The sequence below is a fragment of the Cololabis saira genome, chromosome 7 (genome assembly GCF_033807715.1).
Source record: "Cololabis saira isolate AMF1-May2022 chromosome 7, fColSai1.1, whole genome shotgun sequence".
Classification (NCBI taxonomy): Eukaryota; Metazoa; Chordata; class Actinopteri; order Beloniformes; family Belonidae; genus Cololabis; species Cololabis saira.
The window spans coordinates 38,762,651-38,782,560 of record NC_084593.1 but is presented as its reverse complement, the minus strand read 5'-3'; the positions used below and the strand labels follow the sequence as shown (position 1 = coordinate 38,782,560).

General features: G+C 49.4%; 1 protein-coding gene across 1 annotated transcript; it reads right to left on the bottom strand.

The window, feature by feature from the left end:
• Positions 1 to 12,048: 12,048 nt before the first annotated feature.
• On the bottom strand, positions 12,049 to 19,364 carry LOC133447397 (zinc finger protein 239-like). Its single transcript, XM_061726069.1, has 3 exons — positions 19,290 to 19,364; positions 13,412 to 13,960; positions 12,049 to 12,198 (listed from the first exon to the last, which is right to left on the bottom strand). Exons 1-3 carry the CDS (start codon positions 19,362 to 19,364, stop codon positions 12,049 to 12,051), a joined length of 774 nt encoding a protein of 257 aa, XP_061582053.1.
• Positions 19,365 to 19,910: the final 546 nt, after the last annotated feature.

Below are 19,910 nucleotides of genomic sequence, written 5' to 3'. Positions count from 1 at the left end.
ACGGGGAGCTCAGGATACGAGGAGCTGGTTGAGGGGGTACCCGGGTCCGGGGAGCTGGCTGCGGGGGAACCCGGGTCCGTGGTGCTGGCTGCGGGGGGTCTGGGACCATCACCGGAGCTGGGGCTGATGCGTCCGGGACCACCACCGTCGACGCGCCCAAGACCACCGCCGGAACAGCGGCCAGCTGGGGCTGGCGTCGACGCCGTCACTCCAGAGCCTGGATGTTTCGGGGCCCACCTAGAGCCAGGCGTGTTCCCCAGAAGGGGGACTCCTCCTCCTCGAACCACCTCATATTTTTCTCCACCTCCCGGCTGAGAAACATCCAGAGGGAAATCCACTCTCCCGCTGGGTCCATTTTTGGTCGGTCCGTTCTGTCACGTCTGGTGTATGGTGTGGACCCAAACGCAGGAGAGCAGGAGGCAGGAGTTGCAAAAACCAAGGATTTATTCCAGAAAACCAAAAAACAAAGCGGTGCTTGGCAGGATCAAAAAGAAACTAAACAGGGATCAAAAACTTTAGCAGGAAAAACGTGGCAGGAAACATGGAGGACAAAACAGTACAGACCGACAGGGAGCAAGGGAATGACAAGACCAGATATACACAGGGGATAACGAGACACGACGAGACACAGGTGCAGACAATCAGGGCAGATGGGACAAAGGCGGGGCAAAACAGAAACAGAAAGGCTGGGGGGAATGTCAAACCTTGACACCCATCAAACGGAACAGGAATTTGTTTTCTGCGCATGCTCTGTTCACAAGGAATCCTGGTCTTTTGAGTCCAGGAAGTTCTTATAAACACGGAGAAACGCAAGAGCACGCCACACTTTTGGAGTGAGGAGGAGACTAATCACTTCATAAATGTAATGAAGGATATGAACATTTTGGCATTTGTAGACGGTAGAAAGTACGGGGTTAACGAGATTTAAAAGAAGGTGAGCGAAAAGTTGCGCGAAGCAGCATTTGTTTTGAATTTGGATACGGGAAGAAGAAGCGGAAATGACGGGAATTGCGTCATCACGTTCTGCGCGTCGCTGGTTTGATCGAGATATCCCGAATGATTAATTACCATGTAAACGGAATATTCCGAATGTTTCAGTAACCGGAATATTAGCAATAACCAGAATTTTGACTGCATGTAAATGTCATGGTTTCCCAGTGTAGTTTTTTAGTTTTACTCACTCCCCTGTTTTTCCAGATCCTGCCACCCTAATCAGCCAGAGATCCACTCATTCCCTTCACCTGTGCTTCCCCACCCAGCTCCACACCTGGTTTCCCTCATCAGCAGTTCCCCTCATATACCGGCCCATTTCCACCTTCTTGTTTGCCAGATTGTCGTGTGTTTTTGCCTCGCTTTCCAGCCTGCATATCCTGTTTTGTTTCTGCCTGCCTGCCTGTCTTTGAGCCTGCCTGATTCTTGGGGTATGGATTTTTGCCTGTCCGTTTTTGGTTTTGTTTGCCTGATCTGCCTGACTACCCGGTTTGACCCCTGCCTGCCTTTTGACAAAGATTAAAGCCTCTTAGACTCTGATCCTGCCTGGTGTTGTGCATTTGGGTTCTCTGTCCTGTCTGAGCCGTGACAGTACAATCTGGCCAAGACTGAACCCAGCCAACATGGACCTACCACGTAAGGAAGAGGATTTGTGGGATTTTTTTTATGGGGACCGAGTGGAGTTCTACCACAGTACGGTGAAGGGGACGGGGACATGCCCCCAGTTCCGGCCTGTTGCTGTTCCCGAGGTGGTCCCAGACCCACCCCAGTCCCTTCCCCCTTTCTGGGGAACACGCCTGGCTCTGGGTGGGCCCAGGAGCCTGCAGGCTCAGGGGAGGCAACGACGAAGGCGTCAGCCCCAGCCCCAGCTGGCTCCAGCTCCTGCTCCGGCTCCTGCTCCAGCTCCTGCTCCGGCTCCGGCTCCTGCTCCAGCTCCTGCTCCGGCTCCGGCTCCTGCTCCGGCTCCTGCTCCGGCTCCTGTTCCTGCTCCGGCTCCTGCTCCGGCTCCTGCTCCGGCTCCTGTTCCAGCTCCAGCTCCGGCTCCGGCTCCTGCTCCAGCTCCTGCTCCGGCTCCTGTTCCGGCCCCCCGCATCCTGTCTGCTCCTGTTCCGGCCCCCCGCATCCTGTCTGCCCCTGTTCCGGCCCCCCGCATCCTCTCTGCCCTGGTTCCGGCCCCCCGCATCCTGTCTGCCCCGGTTCCGGCCCCCCGCATCCTGTCTGCCCCGGTTCCGGCCCCCCGCATCCTGTCTGCCCCGGTTCCGGCCCCCCGCATCCTGTCTGCCCCGGTTCCGGCCCCCCGCATCCTGTCTGCCCCGGTTCCGGCCCCCCGCATCCTGTCTGCCCCGGTTCCGGCCCCCCGCATCCTGTCTGCCCCGGTTCCGGCCCCCCGCATCCTGTCTGCCCCGACTCCCCGCCTCCTGTCAGCCCCGGCTCTTGTTCCTGAGGCGATCCTGGATGGATCTGCCGCAGTCCCAGACCGACCCCCTGACCAGCCTGCCGCAGTCCCAGACCGACCCCCTGACCAGCCTGCCGCAGTCCCAGACCGACCCCCTGACCAGCCTGCCGCAGTCCCAGACCGACCCCCTGACCAGCCTGCCGCAGTCCCAGACCGACCCCCTGACCAGCCTGCCGCAGTCCCAGACCGACCCCCTGACCAGCCTGCCGCAGTCCCAGACCGACCCTCTGACCAGCCTGCCGCAGTCCCAGACCGACCCCCTGACCAGCCTGCCGCAATCCCAGACCGACCCCCTGACCAGCCTGCCGCAGTCCCAAACCGACCCCCTGACCAGCCTGCCACAGCCCCAGACCGACCCCCTGACCAGCCTGCCAAGCTCCCAGACCGACCCCCTGACCAGTCTGCCAAGCTCCCAGACCGACCCCCTGACCAGCCTGCCGCAGTCCCAGACCAACCCCCTGACCAGCCTGCCGCAGTCCCAGACCGACCCCCTGACCAGCCTGCCGCAGTCCCAGACCGACCCCCTGACCAGCCTGCCGCAGTCCCAGACCGACCCCCTGACCAGCCTGCCGCAGTCCCAGACCGACCCCCTGACCAGCCTGCCGCAAGCCCCCAGACCGACCCCCTGACCAGCCTGCCAAGCCCCGACACCGACCCCCTGACCAGCCTGCCAACCCCCGAGACCGACCCCCTGACCAGCATGCCAAGCCCCCAGACCGACCCCCTGACCCGCCTGCCAAGCCCCGAGACCGACCCCCGGATCCGCCTGCCAAGCCCCGAGACCGACCCCCGGATCCGCCTGCCAAGCCCCGAGACCGACCCCCGGATCCGCCTGCCAAGCCCCGAGACCGACCCCCGGATCCGCCTGCCAAGCCCCGAGACCGACCCCCGGATCCGCCTGCCAAGCCCCGAGACCGACCCCCTGACCCGCCTGCCAAGCCCCGAGACCGACCCCCTGACCCGCCTGCCAAGCCCCGAGACCGACCCCCTGACCCGCCTGCCAAGCCTCGAGACCGACCCCCTGACCCGCCTGCCAAGCCCCGAGACCGACCCCCGGATCCGCCTGCCAAGCCCCGAGACCGACCCCCTGACCAGCATGCCAAGCCCCGAGACCGACCCCCTGACCAGCATGCCAAGCCCCGAGACCGACCCCCTGACCAGCATGCCAAGCCCCGAGACCGACCCCCGGATCCGCCTGCCAAGCCCCCAGACCGACCCCCGGACCAGCCTGCCAAGCCCCCAGACCGACCCCCTGACCAGCCTGCCAAGCCCCCAGACCGACCCCCTGACCAGCCTGCCAAGCCCCGAGACCGACCCCCGGATCCGCCTGTTACGCCCCAAGGGCGACCCCCCGAACTGCCTCACCGGTCTGCCCGGCACCGAGGACGGCCCCCAGAGCTTTGGCCGTTTGTTGGCCGGGGCCCTCCTCCGGACCCCCTCCTTCCGCCCTGGGTGGGTGGTTTTGGGACATCTGGAATCTGTCCCTTGAGGGGGGGGTTCTGTCATGGTTTCCCAGTGTAGTTTTTTAGTTTTACTCACTCCCCTGTTTTTCCAGATCCTGCCACCCTAATCAGCCAGAGATCCACTCATTCCCTTCACCTGTGCTTCCCCACCCAGCTCCACACCTGGTTTCCCTCATCAGCAGTTCCCCTCATATACCGGCCCATTTCCACCTTCTTGTTTGCCAGATTGTCGTGTGTTTTTGCCTCGCTTTCCAGCCTGCATATCCTGTTTTGTTTCTGCCTGCCTGCCTGTCTTTGAGCCTGCCTGATTCTTGGGGTATGGATTTTTGCCTGTCCGTTTTTGGTTTTGTTTGCCTGATCTGCCTGACTACCCGGTTTGACCCCTGCCTGCCTTTTGACAAAGATTAAAGCCTCTTAGACTCTGATCCTGCCTGGTGTTGTGCATTTGGGTTCTCTGTCCTGTCTGAGCCGTGACAGTAAATGCAGTCAAAGAAACTGTAAAAACAAAACCTCTACAGACTGGAATGGTATTGACATGTTAACAGTGACGAATGTTATTGAAGGAATTGCAAAACCACTAACCCACATCTGCAACATGTCTTTTCAATCAGGTACATTTCCAAACAAATGAAAAAAGCAAAAGTAATACCGCTGTTTAAAACTGGAGATAGACACCACTTCACAAACTACAGGCCTGTTTCTTTACTCCCCCAATTCTCCAAAATACTTGAAAAACGTTTTACAAACAGACTGGACAAATTCATTGAAAAACACAATCTGCTTACAGATAGTCAATATAGATTCAGAACAGACAGATCAACATCTCTAGCACTTATTGAGTTAAAGGTATTATCCATGATTTTGGAGAGCTAGCAAGATTTGAAAGTGGCACCTCCTCTAAGCCCCGCCCCCTCCTCTCCCTCCCGTCAGCGCTTTCGCCTCCTCTCCCTCCCGAGTTTTCCAGGACATTTTGGACAGCACATTTTCAACAAAACTACCCCATGTCTCATTCACCTGTAAGCGAGGCCGGTTTTAGGGGGGGGCAGGGGTGGGCTGTGCCCACCCAAACGTGCATCCTGCCCACCGCCGTCTCCATCCCGGCGAGAGTGGAGAGCAGAGAGCGGAGAGCGGGTGGCGGTGCGCTGCAGGCTCTAGAGCCACAGCTACGCCGTAGGATACGCCGTAAGCTACGGCGTACCCTACGGCGTAGGCGAGTGCGCGCATGGGACAGGGGGGGGGGGGGGGGGGGGTTGTGGGCGACATTAAGGCATCTGATTGTTTCTTTCCCCCCCTGCCAAGCCCCTGGTCCTGGACCAATCCGTTTCATTCGGTTAGAGTTTTTAGATGATTTAAGCTGGGAGGGGGAGGAGGGGGCGGGGCTTAGAGGAGGTGCCACTTTCAAATCTTGCTAGCTCTCAAACATTGCATACTATAACTTTAACAGAAGAAATCACAAATTGTATAGACAGCAAAAAAATTGCAGTTGGAGTATTTTTGGACTTAAAAAAAGCTTTTGACACAATTGATCACAACACATTATTAAATTAAAGCTGCAAGAAGCGATGAACAGGCCCTTGCGCATGCAATTTTCACCAATAAAGGCCAAGGACTCAAAACCGAGTGTGATGACACCACCCACAACTCTTTATGTCAAACCATTCAAAAGTTATGCCAGAAAATAGGAACTATCAAATCTCAACCAATCAGAAGAAGGGCGTGGCCAATTCATGCCAATGAAGGTCAAGTACTCAAAACCGAGTCCGATGACACCACCCATGACTCTTTATGTCGAACCATTCAAAAGTTAAGGCAGAAAGTAGGAACTATCAAATATGGACCAATCAGATGAACGGGGGGGGCACTTTTTGGCATCTATCGTCGCCACGGTAACGCTTTTGACTGAGAAAAGTAATGCCCATTGTCGCAGGATCGAGACACACATTTTGATGTATAACACAGCGGCCGAAGCCACTGCCTACCATGATGAAAAAGATATCAAGGACCGTTACGTCGCCCGGATCGGCGTCACCGGGGCCCCGCCCTGGAGCCAGGCCTGGGGTTGGGGCTCGTAGGCGAGCGCCTGGTAGCCGGGTCTTTGCCCGTGGGACCCGGCCGGGCTCAGCCCGAAACGGCGACGCGGGTCCGCCTTCCAGTAGGCCCACCACCCGCAGGAAGGACCATGGCAGGCCTGTGCATTGTGGGCTGGGTAGCAGTCGTGGCGGGGTGCCTCGACGACCCAATCCCTGGACATCAACCCTCACAGTGGGGACATGGAATGTCACCTCGCTGAGGGGGAAGGAGCCGGAGCTTGTGCGTGAGGTTGAGAGATACCGGCTAGAGATAGTAGGGCTCACCTCCACACATAGCTTGGGCTCTGGAACCCAGCTCCTTGAAGGGGGCTGGACCCTCCACTACTCTGGAGTTGCCCAGGGTGAGAGGCGGCGGGCTGGTGTGGGCTTGGTTATAGCCCCCCAGCTCAGCCGCCATGTGTTGGAGTTCACCCCGGTGAACGAGAGGGTCGCTTCCCTGCGCCTTCGGGTCGGGGATAGGTCTCTCACTGTTGTTTGTGCCTACGGGCCGAACAGCAGTGGGGAGTACCCGGCCTTCTTGGAGTCCCTGGGAGGAGTACTTGATAGTGCTCCAACTGGGGACTCCATTGTTCTACTGGGGGACTTCAACGCTCACGTGGGCAATGACAGTGATACCTGGAGAGGCGTGATTGGGAGGAACGGCCTCCCCGATCTGAACCCGAGTGGTGTTTTGTTGTTGGACTTCTGTGCGAGTCGCAGTTTGTCCATCACGAACACCATGTTCAAGCATAAGGGTGTCCATCAGTGCACGTGGCACCAGGACACCCTAGGCCGGAGGTCAATGATCGACTTTGTTGTCGTTTCATCTGACCTTCGGCCGCATGTCTTGGACACTCGGGTAAAGAGAGGGGCTGAGCTGTCAACTGATCACCACCTGGTGGTGAGTTGGATGCGCTGGCGGAGGAGGAGGTTGGACAGACCGGGCAGACCCAAACGGATTGTGAGGGTCTGTTGGGAACGTCTGGCTGAGCCCTCTGTCAGGGACATCTTCAACTCCCACCTCCGGGAGAGCTTCTCTCGGATCCCGGGGGAGGCGGGGGACATCGAGTCCGAGTGGACCATGTTCTCCGCCTCCATTGTCAACGCGGCGGCTCGAAGCTGTGGACGCAAGGTCTCCGGTGCCTGTCGTGGCGGCAATCCTAGAACCCGGTGGTGGACACCGGAAGTACAGGATGCCGTTAGACTGAAGAAGGAGTCCTACCGGGCTATGTTGGCCGGTGGGACTCCTGACGCAGTAGATAGGTACCGGCAGGCCAAGCGGGCCGCGGCTCGGGCAGTCTTGGAGGCAAAAACTCGGGTCTGGGAGGAGTTCGGGGAGGCCATGGAGGAGGACTTTCGGTCGGCCTCGAGGAAATTCTGGAGGACCGTTCGGCACCTCAGAAGGGGGAAGCAGTACTCTGCCGGCACCATTTATGGTGCTGGTGGGGAGCTGTTGACCTCGACTGGGGACATTGTCGGACGGTGGAAGGAATACTTTGAGGATCTCCTTAACCCGACTGACATGCCTTCCACTGAGGAAGCAGAGGGTTGGGGCTCGGAGGCGTGCTCATCCATCACCCAAGCCGAGGTCACCGAGGTGGTTCGTAAGCTCCTCGGTGGCCGGGCACCGGGGGTGGATGAGATTCGCCCTGAGTACCTCAAGTCTCTGGATGTCGTAGGGCTGTCGTGGCTGACACGCCTCTGCGACATTGCATGGAGGAAGGGGACAGTACCGCTGGGGTGGCAAACCGGGGTGGTGGTCCCTCTGTTTAAAAAGGGGGACCGGAGAGTGTGTTCCAACTACAGGGGGATCACACTTCTCAGCCTCCCGGGGAAAGTCTACGCCAGGGTACTGGAGAGGAGATTACGGCCGATAGTCGAACCTCGGATTCAGGAGGAACAATGCGGTTTTCGTCCCGGTCGTGGAACACTGGACCAGCTCTATACCCTCCGCAGGGTGCTCGAGGGTTCATGGGAATTTGCCCAACCAGTCTACATGTGTTTTGTGGATCTGGAGAAGGCATTTGACCGTGTCCCTCGTGCCATTCTGTGGGGGGTGCTGAGTGAGTATGGAGTCCGGGGCCCTCTACTAAGGGGGACTTCAACGCTCACGTGGGCAATGACAGTGATACCTGGAGAGGCGTGATTGGGAGGAACGGCCTCCCCGATCTGAACCCGAGTGGTGTTTTGTTGTTGGACTTCTGTGCGAGTCGCAGTTTGTCCATCACGAACACCATGTTCAAGCATAAGGGTGTCCATCAGTGCACGTGGCACCAGGACACCCTAGGCCGGAGGTCAATGATCGACTTTGTTGTCGTTTCATCTGACCTTCGGCCGCATGTCTTGGACACTCGGGTGAAGAGAGGGGCTGAGCTGTCAACTGATCACCACCTGGTGGTGAGTTGGATGCGCTGGCGGAGGAGGAGGTTGGACAGACCGGGCAGACCCAAACGGATTGTGAGGGTCTGTTGGGAACGTCTGGCTGAGCCCTCTGTCAGGGACATCTTCAACTCCCACCTCCGGGAGAGCTTCTCTCGGATCCCGGGGGAGGCGGGGGACATCGAGTCCGAGTGGACCATGTTCTCCGCCTCCATTGTCAACGCGGCGGCTCGAAGCTGTGGACGCAAGGTCTCCGGTGCCTGTCGTGGCGGCAATCCTAGAACCCGGTGGTGGACACCGGAAGTACAGGATGCCGTTAGACTGAAGAAGGAGTCCTACCGGGCTATGTTGGCCGGTGGGACTCCTGACGCAGTAGATAGGTACCGGCAGGCCAAGCGGGCCGCGGCTCGGGCAGTCTTGGAGGCAAAAACTCGGGTCTGGGAGGAGTTCGGGGAGGCCATGGAGGAGGACTTTCGGTCGGCCTCGAGGAAATTCTGGAGGACCGTTCGGCACCTCAGAAGGGGGAAGCAGTACTCTGCCGGCACCATTTATGGTGCTGGTGGGGAGCTGTTGACCTCGACTGGGGACATTGTCGGACGGTGGAAGGAATACTTTGAGGATCTCCTTAACCCGACTGACATGCCTTCCACTGAGGAAGCAGAGGGTTGGGGCTCGGAGGCGTGCTCATCCATCACCCAAGCCGAGGTCACCGAGGTGGTTCGTAAGCTCCTCGGTGGCCGGGCACCGGGGGTGGATGAGATTCGCCCTGAGTACCTCAAGTCTCTGGATGTCGTAGGGCTGTCGTGGCTGACACGCCTCTGCGACATTGCATGGAGGAAGGGGACAGTACCGCTGGGGTGGCAAACCGGGGTGGTGGTCCCTCTGTTTAAAAAGGGGGACCGGAGAGTGTGTTCCAACTACAGGGGGATCACACTTCTCAGCCTCCCGGGGAAAGTCTACGCCAGGGTACTGGAGAGGAGATTACGGCCGATAGTCGAACCTCGGATTCAGGAGGAACAATGCGGTTTTCGTCCCGGTCGTGGAACACTGGACCAGCTCTATACCCTCCGCAGGGTGCTCGAGGGTTCATGGGAATTTGCCCAACCAGTCTACATGTGTTTTGTGGATCTGGAGAAGGCATTTGACCGTGTCCCTCGTGCCATTCTGTGGGGGGTGCTGAGTGAGTATGGAGTCCGGGGCCCTCTACTAAGGGCTGTCCGGTCTCTGTATGATCGAAGCAGGAGTCTGGTTCGCATTGCCGGCAGTAAGTCAGACTTGTTCCCGGTGCATGTTGGACTCCGGCAGGGCTGCCCTTTGTCACCGGTCCTGTTCATAATTTTTATGGACAGGATTTCTAGGCGCAGCCAGGGGCCGGAGGGGATCCGGTTTGGGAACCTCAGGATTTCATCTCTGCTTTTTGCAGATGATGTTGTCCTGTTGGCTTCATCAGACCGGGACCTCCAGCATGTGCTGGGGCGGTTTGCGGCCCGAGTGCGACGCGGCAGGGATGAGAATCAGCACCTCCAAGACCGAGGCCGTGGTTCTCGACCGGAAAAGGGTGGCATGCCTTCTCCGGGTGGGTGGAGAAGTCCTGCCTCAGGTGGAGGAGTTCAAGTATCTCGGGATCTTGTTCACGAGTGAGGGAACAATGGAGCGTGAGATTGACAGGCGGATCGGTGCAGCGTCCGCAGTAATGCGGTCAATGTACTGGACCGTCGTGGTAAAGAGGGAGCTGAGTCGAAAGGCGAAGCTCTCGATTTACCGGTCAATCTACGCCCCTACCCTCACCTATGGTCATGAACTGCCAGAGTTCAACATGCACCAGGAACAAGTCTGACTTACTGCCGGCAATGCAAACCAAACTCCTGCTCCGATCATACAGAGACCGGACAGCCCTTAATAGAGGGTCCCGAAACCTACAATCACTGAGCACCCCCCACAGAATGGCACGAGGGACACAGTCAAATGCCTTCTCCAGATCCACAAAACACATGTAGACTGGTTGGGCAAATTCCCATGAACCCTCGAGCACCCTGCGGAGGGTGTAGAGGTGGTCCAGTGTTCCACGACCGGGACGAAAACCGCATTGTTCCTCCTGAATCCGAGGTTCAACTATCGGCCGTATTCTCCTCTCCAGTACCCTGGCGTAGACTTTCCCGGGGAGGCTGAGAAGTGTGATCCCCCCTATAGTTGGAACACACTCTCCGGTCCCCCTTTTTAAACAGAGGGACCACCACCCCGGTTTCCCACTCCAGCGGTACTGTCCCCTTCCTCCATGCAATGTCTCAGAGGCGTGTCAACCAAGACAGCCCTACGACATCATAGCACATATATATTTATATGGATATTGATGTGGTTTATATAGTATATATTTATATAGATTTATATAATATTTGTATTTTCTATATATTTATATAATACTTATGTAATATTTATATTTTCTATATACTTATATGGATAATTATGTAGTAATAGGCATGTTTACGTAGTATTTATATAGACTATATTTATATGGATATTGTGTAGATATACTAATAGCAATAATGTAAATTCAGAGTTATAAAGGGGTAGGAACTAGGAAAAAGTGTATGTTGGGTTTATTTCGTGTTAACCTACAAAGAATTGAGAACCAGACACGATTTCAAAGTTTTCAGCTTTTGCAAAAGGGGAGTGAGCCCCTTCGGAGAGATCAGAGTACTGAAGTGTCTCCACTCAACTCCGAATGAGCTTCTCTCACAGCTCGAATTTATTCAGTTACATGGGCGTATTCTTTTCACACAGGAGTTAGGCAAAAGTGCTGAGCTTGTTATTCCAGACAAGACAGAAACGAGTACATAAAGGTCATAAAACTGATTTCACAAGCGTGATTGAGTAATTTTTCCACTTGGCTGCAGACTTTAAGGTCAGCTAGTTTGTTAAGTGATTAATATATATATACATGCATTTCTCCAACAGTGTATACTTCTTCCTACTCCTTTTTCGAACCTATGTGCATATGAAGATGTTACTGTTTATTTTTATTTTTTATATACATGTTTGATATGAATTCATTCATTCATTCATTCATTCATTTTAGGACTTTTAATGGCTGGAATCTGTTTTTTCATTATGACAACCTCATTATTTTATTTTAATGCAACATTCTTGGGTTGTTGTAGGAGTCCCGGTAGCAGTTGTGAGAAGATTCCCTCAACCTTCTACTCTAACCTGTTCAGTAAGATGCCATGATCTACAGCAGGGGTCACCGACTATATTTGTCAGAGGGACAGAATTTTACCGGACAGTCACCTAGGGGGCCGAATCCTCAAATAAAAATTAAATGAAAATCAAATTTATTGTTAATACTGTATGTATTTTTTCCATTTCATTACAAAACTGAAGGCATTTTAGCCAGTTGATGATCACTGGTATATTGTAAATATAATAATGATGAGATGGTCTTATCTAGGGGTAATGGGAGACAATGACACCGAAGTGTGTTGCTTGTGTCCATTCTACTCTGTGGTTTAGTTTTGGTTGCCGTCACTGCAGAAAACTCCGCTTCACACAGATAGGATGTCGGAAATGGCAACAGGGTTTTCAGTGCTGTTGTGGCCGATTGCTAAGAGAAATGTAAGTAAATATAGAAGAACAGGTGATTACACTGGCTGATAAGCAGGATTTCTGATGAATCGTGACGTTTCTGGTTTGTTCATTTCAGGTCAAGGAGGAAGAAGATGTGGTGACTTATTCTGCTGTGAGGATCAAAACCAACCAACAGTGACCCCAGCAGTCTCTGCAGCCGCATCCCCAAACCCAAATAGAGGATAAAATACCTGGAGGACGTCCGGTTGTCCAGCTGCTGACAGGAAGTGGACAGTTGGATGTTCAGTCACATTAGACGTAGTTGTTCAGCAGGAACACTTGTTGATCACTTTTCTTCTTTCTCTGCTCTACCCTTCATTTGTACTCTGATGGTAGAATCTGGTCTTTTATATCTGGAACTGTTGATTGCATTGAGTTTTTTAATAAGTCTTAATTTTGTCTCACTGTCTCATCAACAGTTATGTCTGTTTTACAAGCTTCATTTATTCAGTATCAATAAACTGGACCAAACTGGTGTCTCACTCTAATATTTATTTGGACTTCCTTTAGTTGTCATGTGACCATGTCCTTGTTTCAGTCAGATCATCATGTATCTAAACATTCATTTCCATCCAGAGCTGCATTTACATTTCCACCAAATGTTGTGTTGATGATGGGGGAGTGGGACTGATGTGCAAAGTCTTCTTCAGCCCGTCCTGAAGATCCTCACTGGGTGAAGGTCTGGATTTAGATTTGATCAAAGCAGCAGCGCGAGTGCTGACAGGAACCAGTAAGAAACCATCTCTCTTGTGTTGGCCTCCCTTCATGGGTTCTCCAGAACATCTACAATCAAAGTCAAAACTGTTATTTGCGTATAAAGTCCTAAACCAGGAGTGTCCAAACCTGGTCCTTGAGAGCTACTGTCCTGCATGTGGACACTGAGGAGCGGGGCTGGTGTCAGTGCTGGTTCAGTTATTAGAAGGTTATTAATAATTGTCTTACGATAGTTATTAATAACTAATAAAGACGATGAATACAGGGCACCACCTGACTTATCAGGAAATAATAACTAAACAGCAAAATGGGTCTGAAAGTAGCTGTTATTCCCTACGTGCCAGCCTGTTGCCCGGGGGGGTGTTACAGAATAACAGTGAAGGAAGGAGTCTGAGCACAGACCTTTGCAACCAGCAGCTGTGACAAATATGGATAAAATAAACACAAGCAACTTCTCTCATTCAAATTAATCCAAATTTATTTACAAAGATCGTGAAACAAAACTAAAAAAACTAAATTCCTATGCCTAAACTACACATGAACAACAACTAAACACAAACACAAACTTCTTTCAAACTAAATTAACTAAACTAAATTGGTGCATTTGAACTGAACTTTCAAACTAAATGATATCAGCACTGATAAGAAATTTACACTTTTTATGTAGTGTGAATACGTTGGTGTCTCGTAAGCTTACTTGATGTGGAAAAACGTACTCCACACTGATCGCATTGGTATGACTTGTCTCCAGTGTGAATACGTTGGTGGACTCTTAGACTACTTGATGTGGTAAAAGCCGTTCCACACTGATCACATTTGTAAGGCTTGTCTCCAGTGTGAATACGTTGGTGTGTGGTTAGGGTATCTTGTCGGGCAAAAGCCGCTCCACACTGATCACATCTGTATGGCTTGTCTCCAGTGTGAATACGTTGGTGTGTGGTTAGGGTATTTTGTCGGGCAAAAGCCGCTCCACACTGATCACATTTGTAAGGCTTGTCTCCAGTGTGAATACGTTGGTGGACTCTTAGACTACTTGATGTGGTAAAAGCCGCTCCACACTGATCACATTTGTAAGGCTTGTCTCCAGTGTGAATACGTTGGTGTCTCGTTAGGTGACCTTGTCGGCCAAAAGCCGCTCCACACTGATCACAGCTGTACGGTTTATCACCAGTGTGAGTTCTCCTATGGATCTTCAGGTTTGCTGAAGTGGTGAAGACTTGCTTGCAATCATCACAGCAGTGTCTTTTGGGTCTTCCTTTATGATTCTGTAACAGAGAAGATGACTTACATTATCTTGGATGCATTATCAAAAGCCTTTTCACTTTCAATCAAGTGCTGCCTGTCAGGTTCTTTCCTGTGAGACAATTAAGTTTATCTTCTGAGGACTAATGTTAAACATATTTTGTTACAAGTTCTAAACAGTACCACACCTTCAGATGAGACTTCTTATACATCTATGTAATAAGTGTAAAATTTGAAAGCTGCTGAAACACACATTCAAAACCCATTCATGAACTATTTATATTAAACATAATATTGAACATGAACTACTGTGTTTATTACATAATTAATGACACTTACATACAGTTGTGTGAAAAAGTGTTTGCCCCCTTCCTGATTTCTTTTTTTTTTTTTTTTGCATGTTTGTCACACTTAAATGTTTCAGGTTTTCAAACAAATTTAAATATAAGACAAAGATAACACAAGTAAACACAAAATTCAGTTTTTAAATGAAGGTTTTTATTATTAGGATAAAAAAATCCAAAGCTACATAGCCCTGTGTAAAAAAGTGATTGCCCTCCCCTTTTAAAACATAAATTAACTGTGGTTTATCACATCTTTGGAAAGCTGATTTCAATTTCTCCAGCCACACCCAGGCCTGATTACTGCCTGTTCTCAATCAATAAATCACTTAAATAGGAGCTGCCTGACAAAGTGAAGTAGACCAAAAGATCCTCAAAAGCTAGACATCATGCTGCCATCCAAAGACAGTCAGGAACAAATGAGAAACAAAGTAATTGAGATCTATCAGTCTGGAAAAGGTTACAAAGCCATTTCTAAAGCTTTGGGACTCCAGCGAACCACAGTGAGAGCCTTTATCCACAAATGGAGAAAACATGGAACAGTGGTGAACCTTCCCAGGAGGCCGGCCGACCAATCGACGACTCATCCAAGAGTCAGAAAAGACCCCAGAACAACATCCAAAGACCTGCAGGCCTCACTTGCCTCAATTAAGGTCTCTGTTCATGACTCCACCATAAATAAGAGACTGGCAAAAATGGCTGCACGACAGAGTTCCAAGACCAAAACCACTGCTGAGCCAAAAGAACATAAACGCTCGTCTCAGTTTTTGCCAGAAAACATCTTGATGATCCCCAAGACTTTTGGAAAAATACTTTGTGGACTGAAAAGACAAAAGTTGAACTTTTTGGAAGGTGTATGTCCCATTACACCTGGTGTAAAAGTAACACGGCATTTCAGAAAAAGGAACATCATAGCAACAGTAAAACACAGTGGTGGTAGTGTGATGGTCTGGGGCTGTTCTGCTGCTTCAGGACCTGGAAGACTTGCTGTGGTAAATGGAACCATGAATTCTGCCGTCTACCAAAAATTCCTGAAGGAGAATGTCCGGCTATCTGTTCGTGACCTCAAGCTGAAGCCACTTGGGTTCTGCAGCAGGACGATGATCCAAAACACACCAGCAAGTCCACCTCTGAATGGCTTAAGAAAAACTAAATGAAGACTCTGGAGTGGCCTAGTCAAAGTCCCCACCTGAATCCCATTGAGATGCTGTGGCATGACCTTAAAAAGGTGGTTCATGCTCGAAAACCCTCCAATGTGGCTGAATTACAGCAATTCTGCAAAGATGAGTGGGCCAAAATTCCTCCACAGCTGGAAAAGACTCATTGCTAGTTATCGCTAACGCTTGATTGCAGTTGTTGCTGCTAAGGGCCCAACCAGTTATTAGGTTTAGGGTGCAATCACTTTTTCACACAGGGCCATGTAGGTTTGGATTTTCCTTTCCCCTTAATAATAAAAATCTTCATTTAAAAACTGCATTTTGTGTTTACTTGTGTTATCTTTGCCTAATATTTAAATTTGTTTGATGATCTGAAACATTTAAGTGCGACAAACGTGTAAAAAAATAAGAAATCAGTCCATAGAAAGAAAGGAGGAAGAGAAGAAATAGGATTGTTAGAGGTTAGGATGATTCAGCTGGTTGGTGTGAGTCAGATTGCAGATGTCGTTGTATAAGAAATGCCAAGCCAACTTAATTTATGAAGCACTTTAAAAACAGCATGCACGGACCAAAGTGCTGAACATAAAATAAACTTTGCACCACTAAAAGACAAATTCAAAAACATTAAATTTTCTTTTTCTTTGGCTTGTCACAATTTGCTCATGCATGTGAACATTCACATTTTTTCTGACACTGGAAATGTATGCTGTGAGTTCTTACCTATCCATTGAGACCAATATTATGCATATTGTCCTTATAATTATAATTGAGGATATTGTTGATTTAATTTGGATAGGCTTGTTTAGGTGAAATTCGCCTCCAAAATCCCTAGGGGTTAACAGGTTAAGAATGAAATAAATAAGATTAAGATAAAAAATAATTAAAAGAAATTAAAATAAGTTAAACATCTCATACTGGGTTAAAAACCTGGCACAAAAGGTGGGTCTTGAGAAATGATTTTAAAATGGCCAAGAAAGAGGACTGTCTGTTATTTACTGGTAACACATTCCACAATTTGGGGGCTACAACAGCAAACTAGCAAATTAGGGCTGGGTCATATTATACCTTGGTCAGCTGATCTGAGTGACCTAGAAGGAGAGTGTAAATGCAGCAGCTCAGAGAGGTAGGGCAGGGCAAGACCATTTAGAGATATAAAAACAGATAAAAGGATTTTAATGCAGTGAGCATAAAACAGGAGTAATGTGCTCTCTCTTTCGTGTTCTTGTTAAAATCCGTGCAGCATCATTTTGCACCAGCTGAAGACGAGACAGGCTGGACTGACTAACACCAACGTACAAGGTGTTACAATAATCCAGCCGACTGGTGATAACTATCTTTTTTTCATTAAGGAAAAGATGACTTCGTTCAGTTGACCATAAACATTTGACCATAAACAACCTTCTCCAAAATCTTTGAGAGAAAAGGAAACTTGGAAATAGACCTATAATCTGAAAGGACAGTGTGACCAAGTCCAGGTTTTTTAAATCAGTGGTTGAACTATTGCATGTTTAAATCCTGAGAACAGTCTGCCATGAATAAGAGCACTGATGGTCCCAGAATAGAAATTATTTCTTTAAACAATCGAGGTGGGACAGGATCAGTGGGGGAGCAGGGGGCTTCAGATGACCCATTATCCCATATAAACATGAACGTCACAGGTTCAAACTGGTCAGAAAACAGCAGAACAAGGAACAGACACCGAAGGGTAAAAGACAGGTGGCAGAATGAGTATGAGTCACCTTGTCCACAAAAAACTTAAGAAACCTTTCACATGCCTCAGGAGAAACATCAATACAGGCAGACTGAGAAGTACCGTATTGGCCCGAATATAAGACGACCCTGATTATAAAACAACCCCCTTTTTTTCAAGACTCAAGTTTGAAAAAAGACCTTTTGAACACCAAATTCAATTTTTTATACAGAAAATAATTACAGTACATCTGAAACAAATGATTATAACAACATATTCGAGAGAAAAAGCATGTTATTTTGCCTCATTCAAATCATCATCTTGAAGTTTGCATCATAACTTCTCCTCAGCTGACGGGTAACCTGCCGATCTTCCACCCACTTTTCTCCAGATTGTCGCTACATTTCACCATTTTCTGTTATCTCTTCTCTTATTTTCGTCTCTTTTCTTTCTTACTGCTATTTTTTATTTTTCTTCTTCGTGCTACCGTTATTTTATTTTTCTTCTTCATGACAGGGGTTCGCTTTGGCCTGGGGAGTTAAGTTCAGCATTGGCTTTAAAGATATCTGGCGCCATCTAGCGTTGTGAATGGGTATAATGTCTAGACCCCAAATGTAAGACGACCCCCACTTTTTCAGTCTTATTTCAATGCAAAAAACACTCTTATATTCGGACCAATTTGGGCCAATACGGTATTGAGAACATGATCAACAACATTAAATAATATACGTGGCTTATGAGGCGTGGTAGTCTAGTGGCTACAGAGGTGGGCTTGGGTCTGGAGGACCAGGTTCAATCCCCGGAATGGCAACCAAGATGAACCAGCTTGGACCCCTGAGCAAGGCCCTTAACCCTAATTGTATGAATAACATATACAAATATACATCTCTTTTTGTGCTATCACCTGGTAAAAATTCCTTTAAGATTAAAAAAGTAAATACATATTCCACGTGAATTGTGCAGTGATTAACGCTTGTGATGGAAAACCACATAACATTGGTTACAATTGTTATTAGATCATTAATTATAGTAATACACAATAATTATTAATTATTATATTAAATTATTAGATCACGGCTATGCATGTTGTCTTACCCTTGCTGTTTTGTGTTGATAACTTGATTTAATCCGAATGAAACGTCTGTTACTGGTTAATCCATTGTTTTGAGTTATACTGAAACCATTTCCCCTGGACTCACTCCTGTTTTTTATTATTGGACCCCCCCTATATGAGTGGTGCCTCTGTGTGTAATTTCCTGTGGGTCAAATTATTAGAAAAACCCATTGGCTGATTTTATTTTGGAGACCGCCTCTCTCTTCTATTGGCTGTAAACTTTTGAAAGAAGGGTTGATAATTCCTGTCAGCCAATGCAATCAGGAGTCACCCACGTGCGTATTCTCCAAGTGGGTATTCTCCAAAGGTAAACAGTCGGCAGAGCATACTGAACGCACGGACGCCAGTGAGCATTGCAGTTCTCTAGCTCTTGGTGATAAATATGGTTTGGGTCACAAAATAATCTTGAAGGAAAAAGATGGCAAAAGAAAAACAAAACTGTAGATTAAGTTTTTGAAAAAATACATACATACACACACACACACACACACACACACACACACACACACACACACACACACACACACACACACACACACACACACACACACACACACACACACACACACACACAGAAATCCTAAATTCCATACTTCCACCCTAATGAGCATAATATGAACATTAGTACGTACACAATAGTATGCGCTATCCATACTCATTTATTAGTATGGATTGATGGACACTAGCTAAGCAGAAACTATACGTATATGTCATAAGTATATTATTAAGCATAATAATATTATTATATAATATTAATATAATAAAATGATAAAATTCGTATATAATAATATTATATAATGTAATCTTGTTTGGGCCAGGATAAACAGGAAAGAGTGGAGCGCTGCTGCTGCTGCTGCTGCTGCTGCTGCCATGGTAACAACCCCACCTCCCAACGGCAGGAAGTGCTGTGTGGCTCTGAGTAGTACGTCTGAATTAATGCATACTACTGATATTTATTCAAAAGTGTGCCGAACTTAAGTATACTTTTTGAGTATATACAGTACTGTTTAGTATGGCATTTCGGACGCACCGGTGGACCTGAACACTGACCTGCAGACCAGCGGAGGAAGATCCCGCTTTGGTCCTGCTGCTGGACTCCGAGTCCTGGTTCTCATCCCCGTCCATCTCCGAGTCCTGGTTCTCATCCCGGTCCATCTCCGAGTCCTGGTTCTCATCCCTGTCCATCTCCGAGTCCTGGTTCTCATCCCGGTCCATCTCCGAGTCCTGGTTCTCATCCCCGTCCATCTCCGAGTCCTGGTTATCATCCCGGTCCTGGATCTGGTCCTGGTTCTCATCCCGGTCCATCTCCGAGTCCTGGTTCTCATCCCCGTCCATCTCCGAGTCCTGGTTCTCATCCCGGTCCTGGATCTGATCCTGGTTCTCATCCCGGTCCATCACCCTGGCTCGGATCCCGGTCTGTCTGCAAACCTCGGCTGTAAGAATATCAAAATATATATAAAAGAATATCAAAATATATATAAAAGAATATCAAAATATATATAAAAGAATATCAAAATATATATAAAATAATATAAAATATCAAAACTATCAAATTATGCTACCCCTGAAATATTGATTTAAAATGGATAATATGGGATGTTGAGTATTTGATCCTTCAAAATACACTACCCATGACATGAATTGCATTACACTTTGTGAACGTTATACGAT

What these genes read in the sequence shown, in the direction of transcription:
- LOC133447397 (XM_061726069.1), bottom strand. Translation starts at nt 19,364, where the DNA reads ATGGACGGGGATGAGAACCAGGACTCGGAGTCCAGCAGCAGGACCAAA. An exon ending in CTTCCTCCGCTGGTCTGCAG is followed by an intron (nt 13,961 to 19,289) that starts GTCAGTGTTCAG and finishes TCTCTGTTACAG; the next exon opens with AATCATAAAGGAAGACCCAA. An exon ending in ACCAATGCGATCAGTGTGGA is followed by an intron (nt 12,199 to 13,411) that starts GTACGTTTTTCC and finishes ACTTCCTGTCAG; the next exon opens with CAGCTGGACAACCGGACGTC.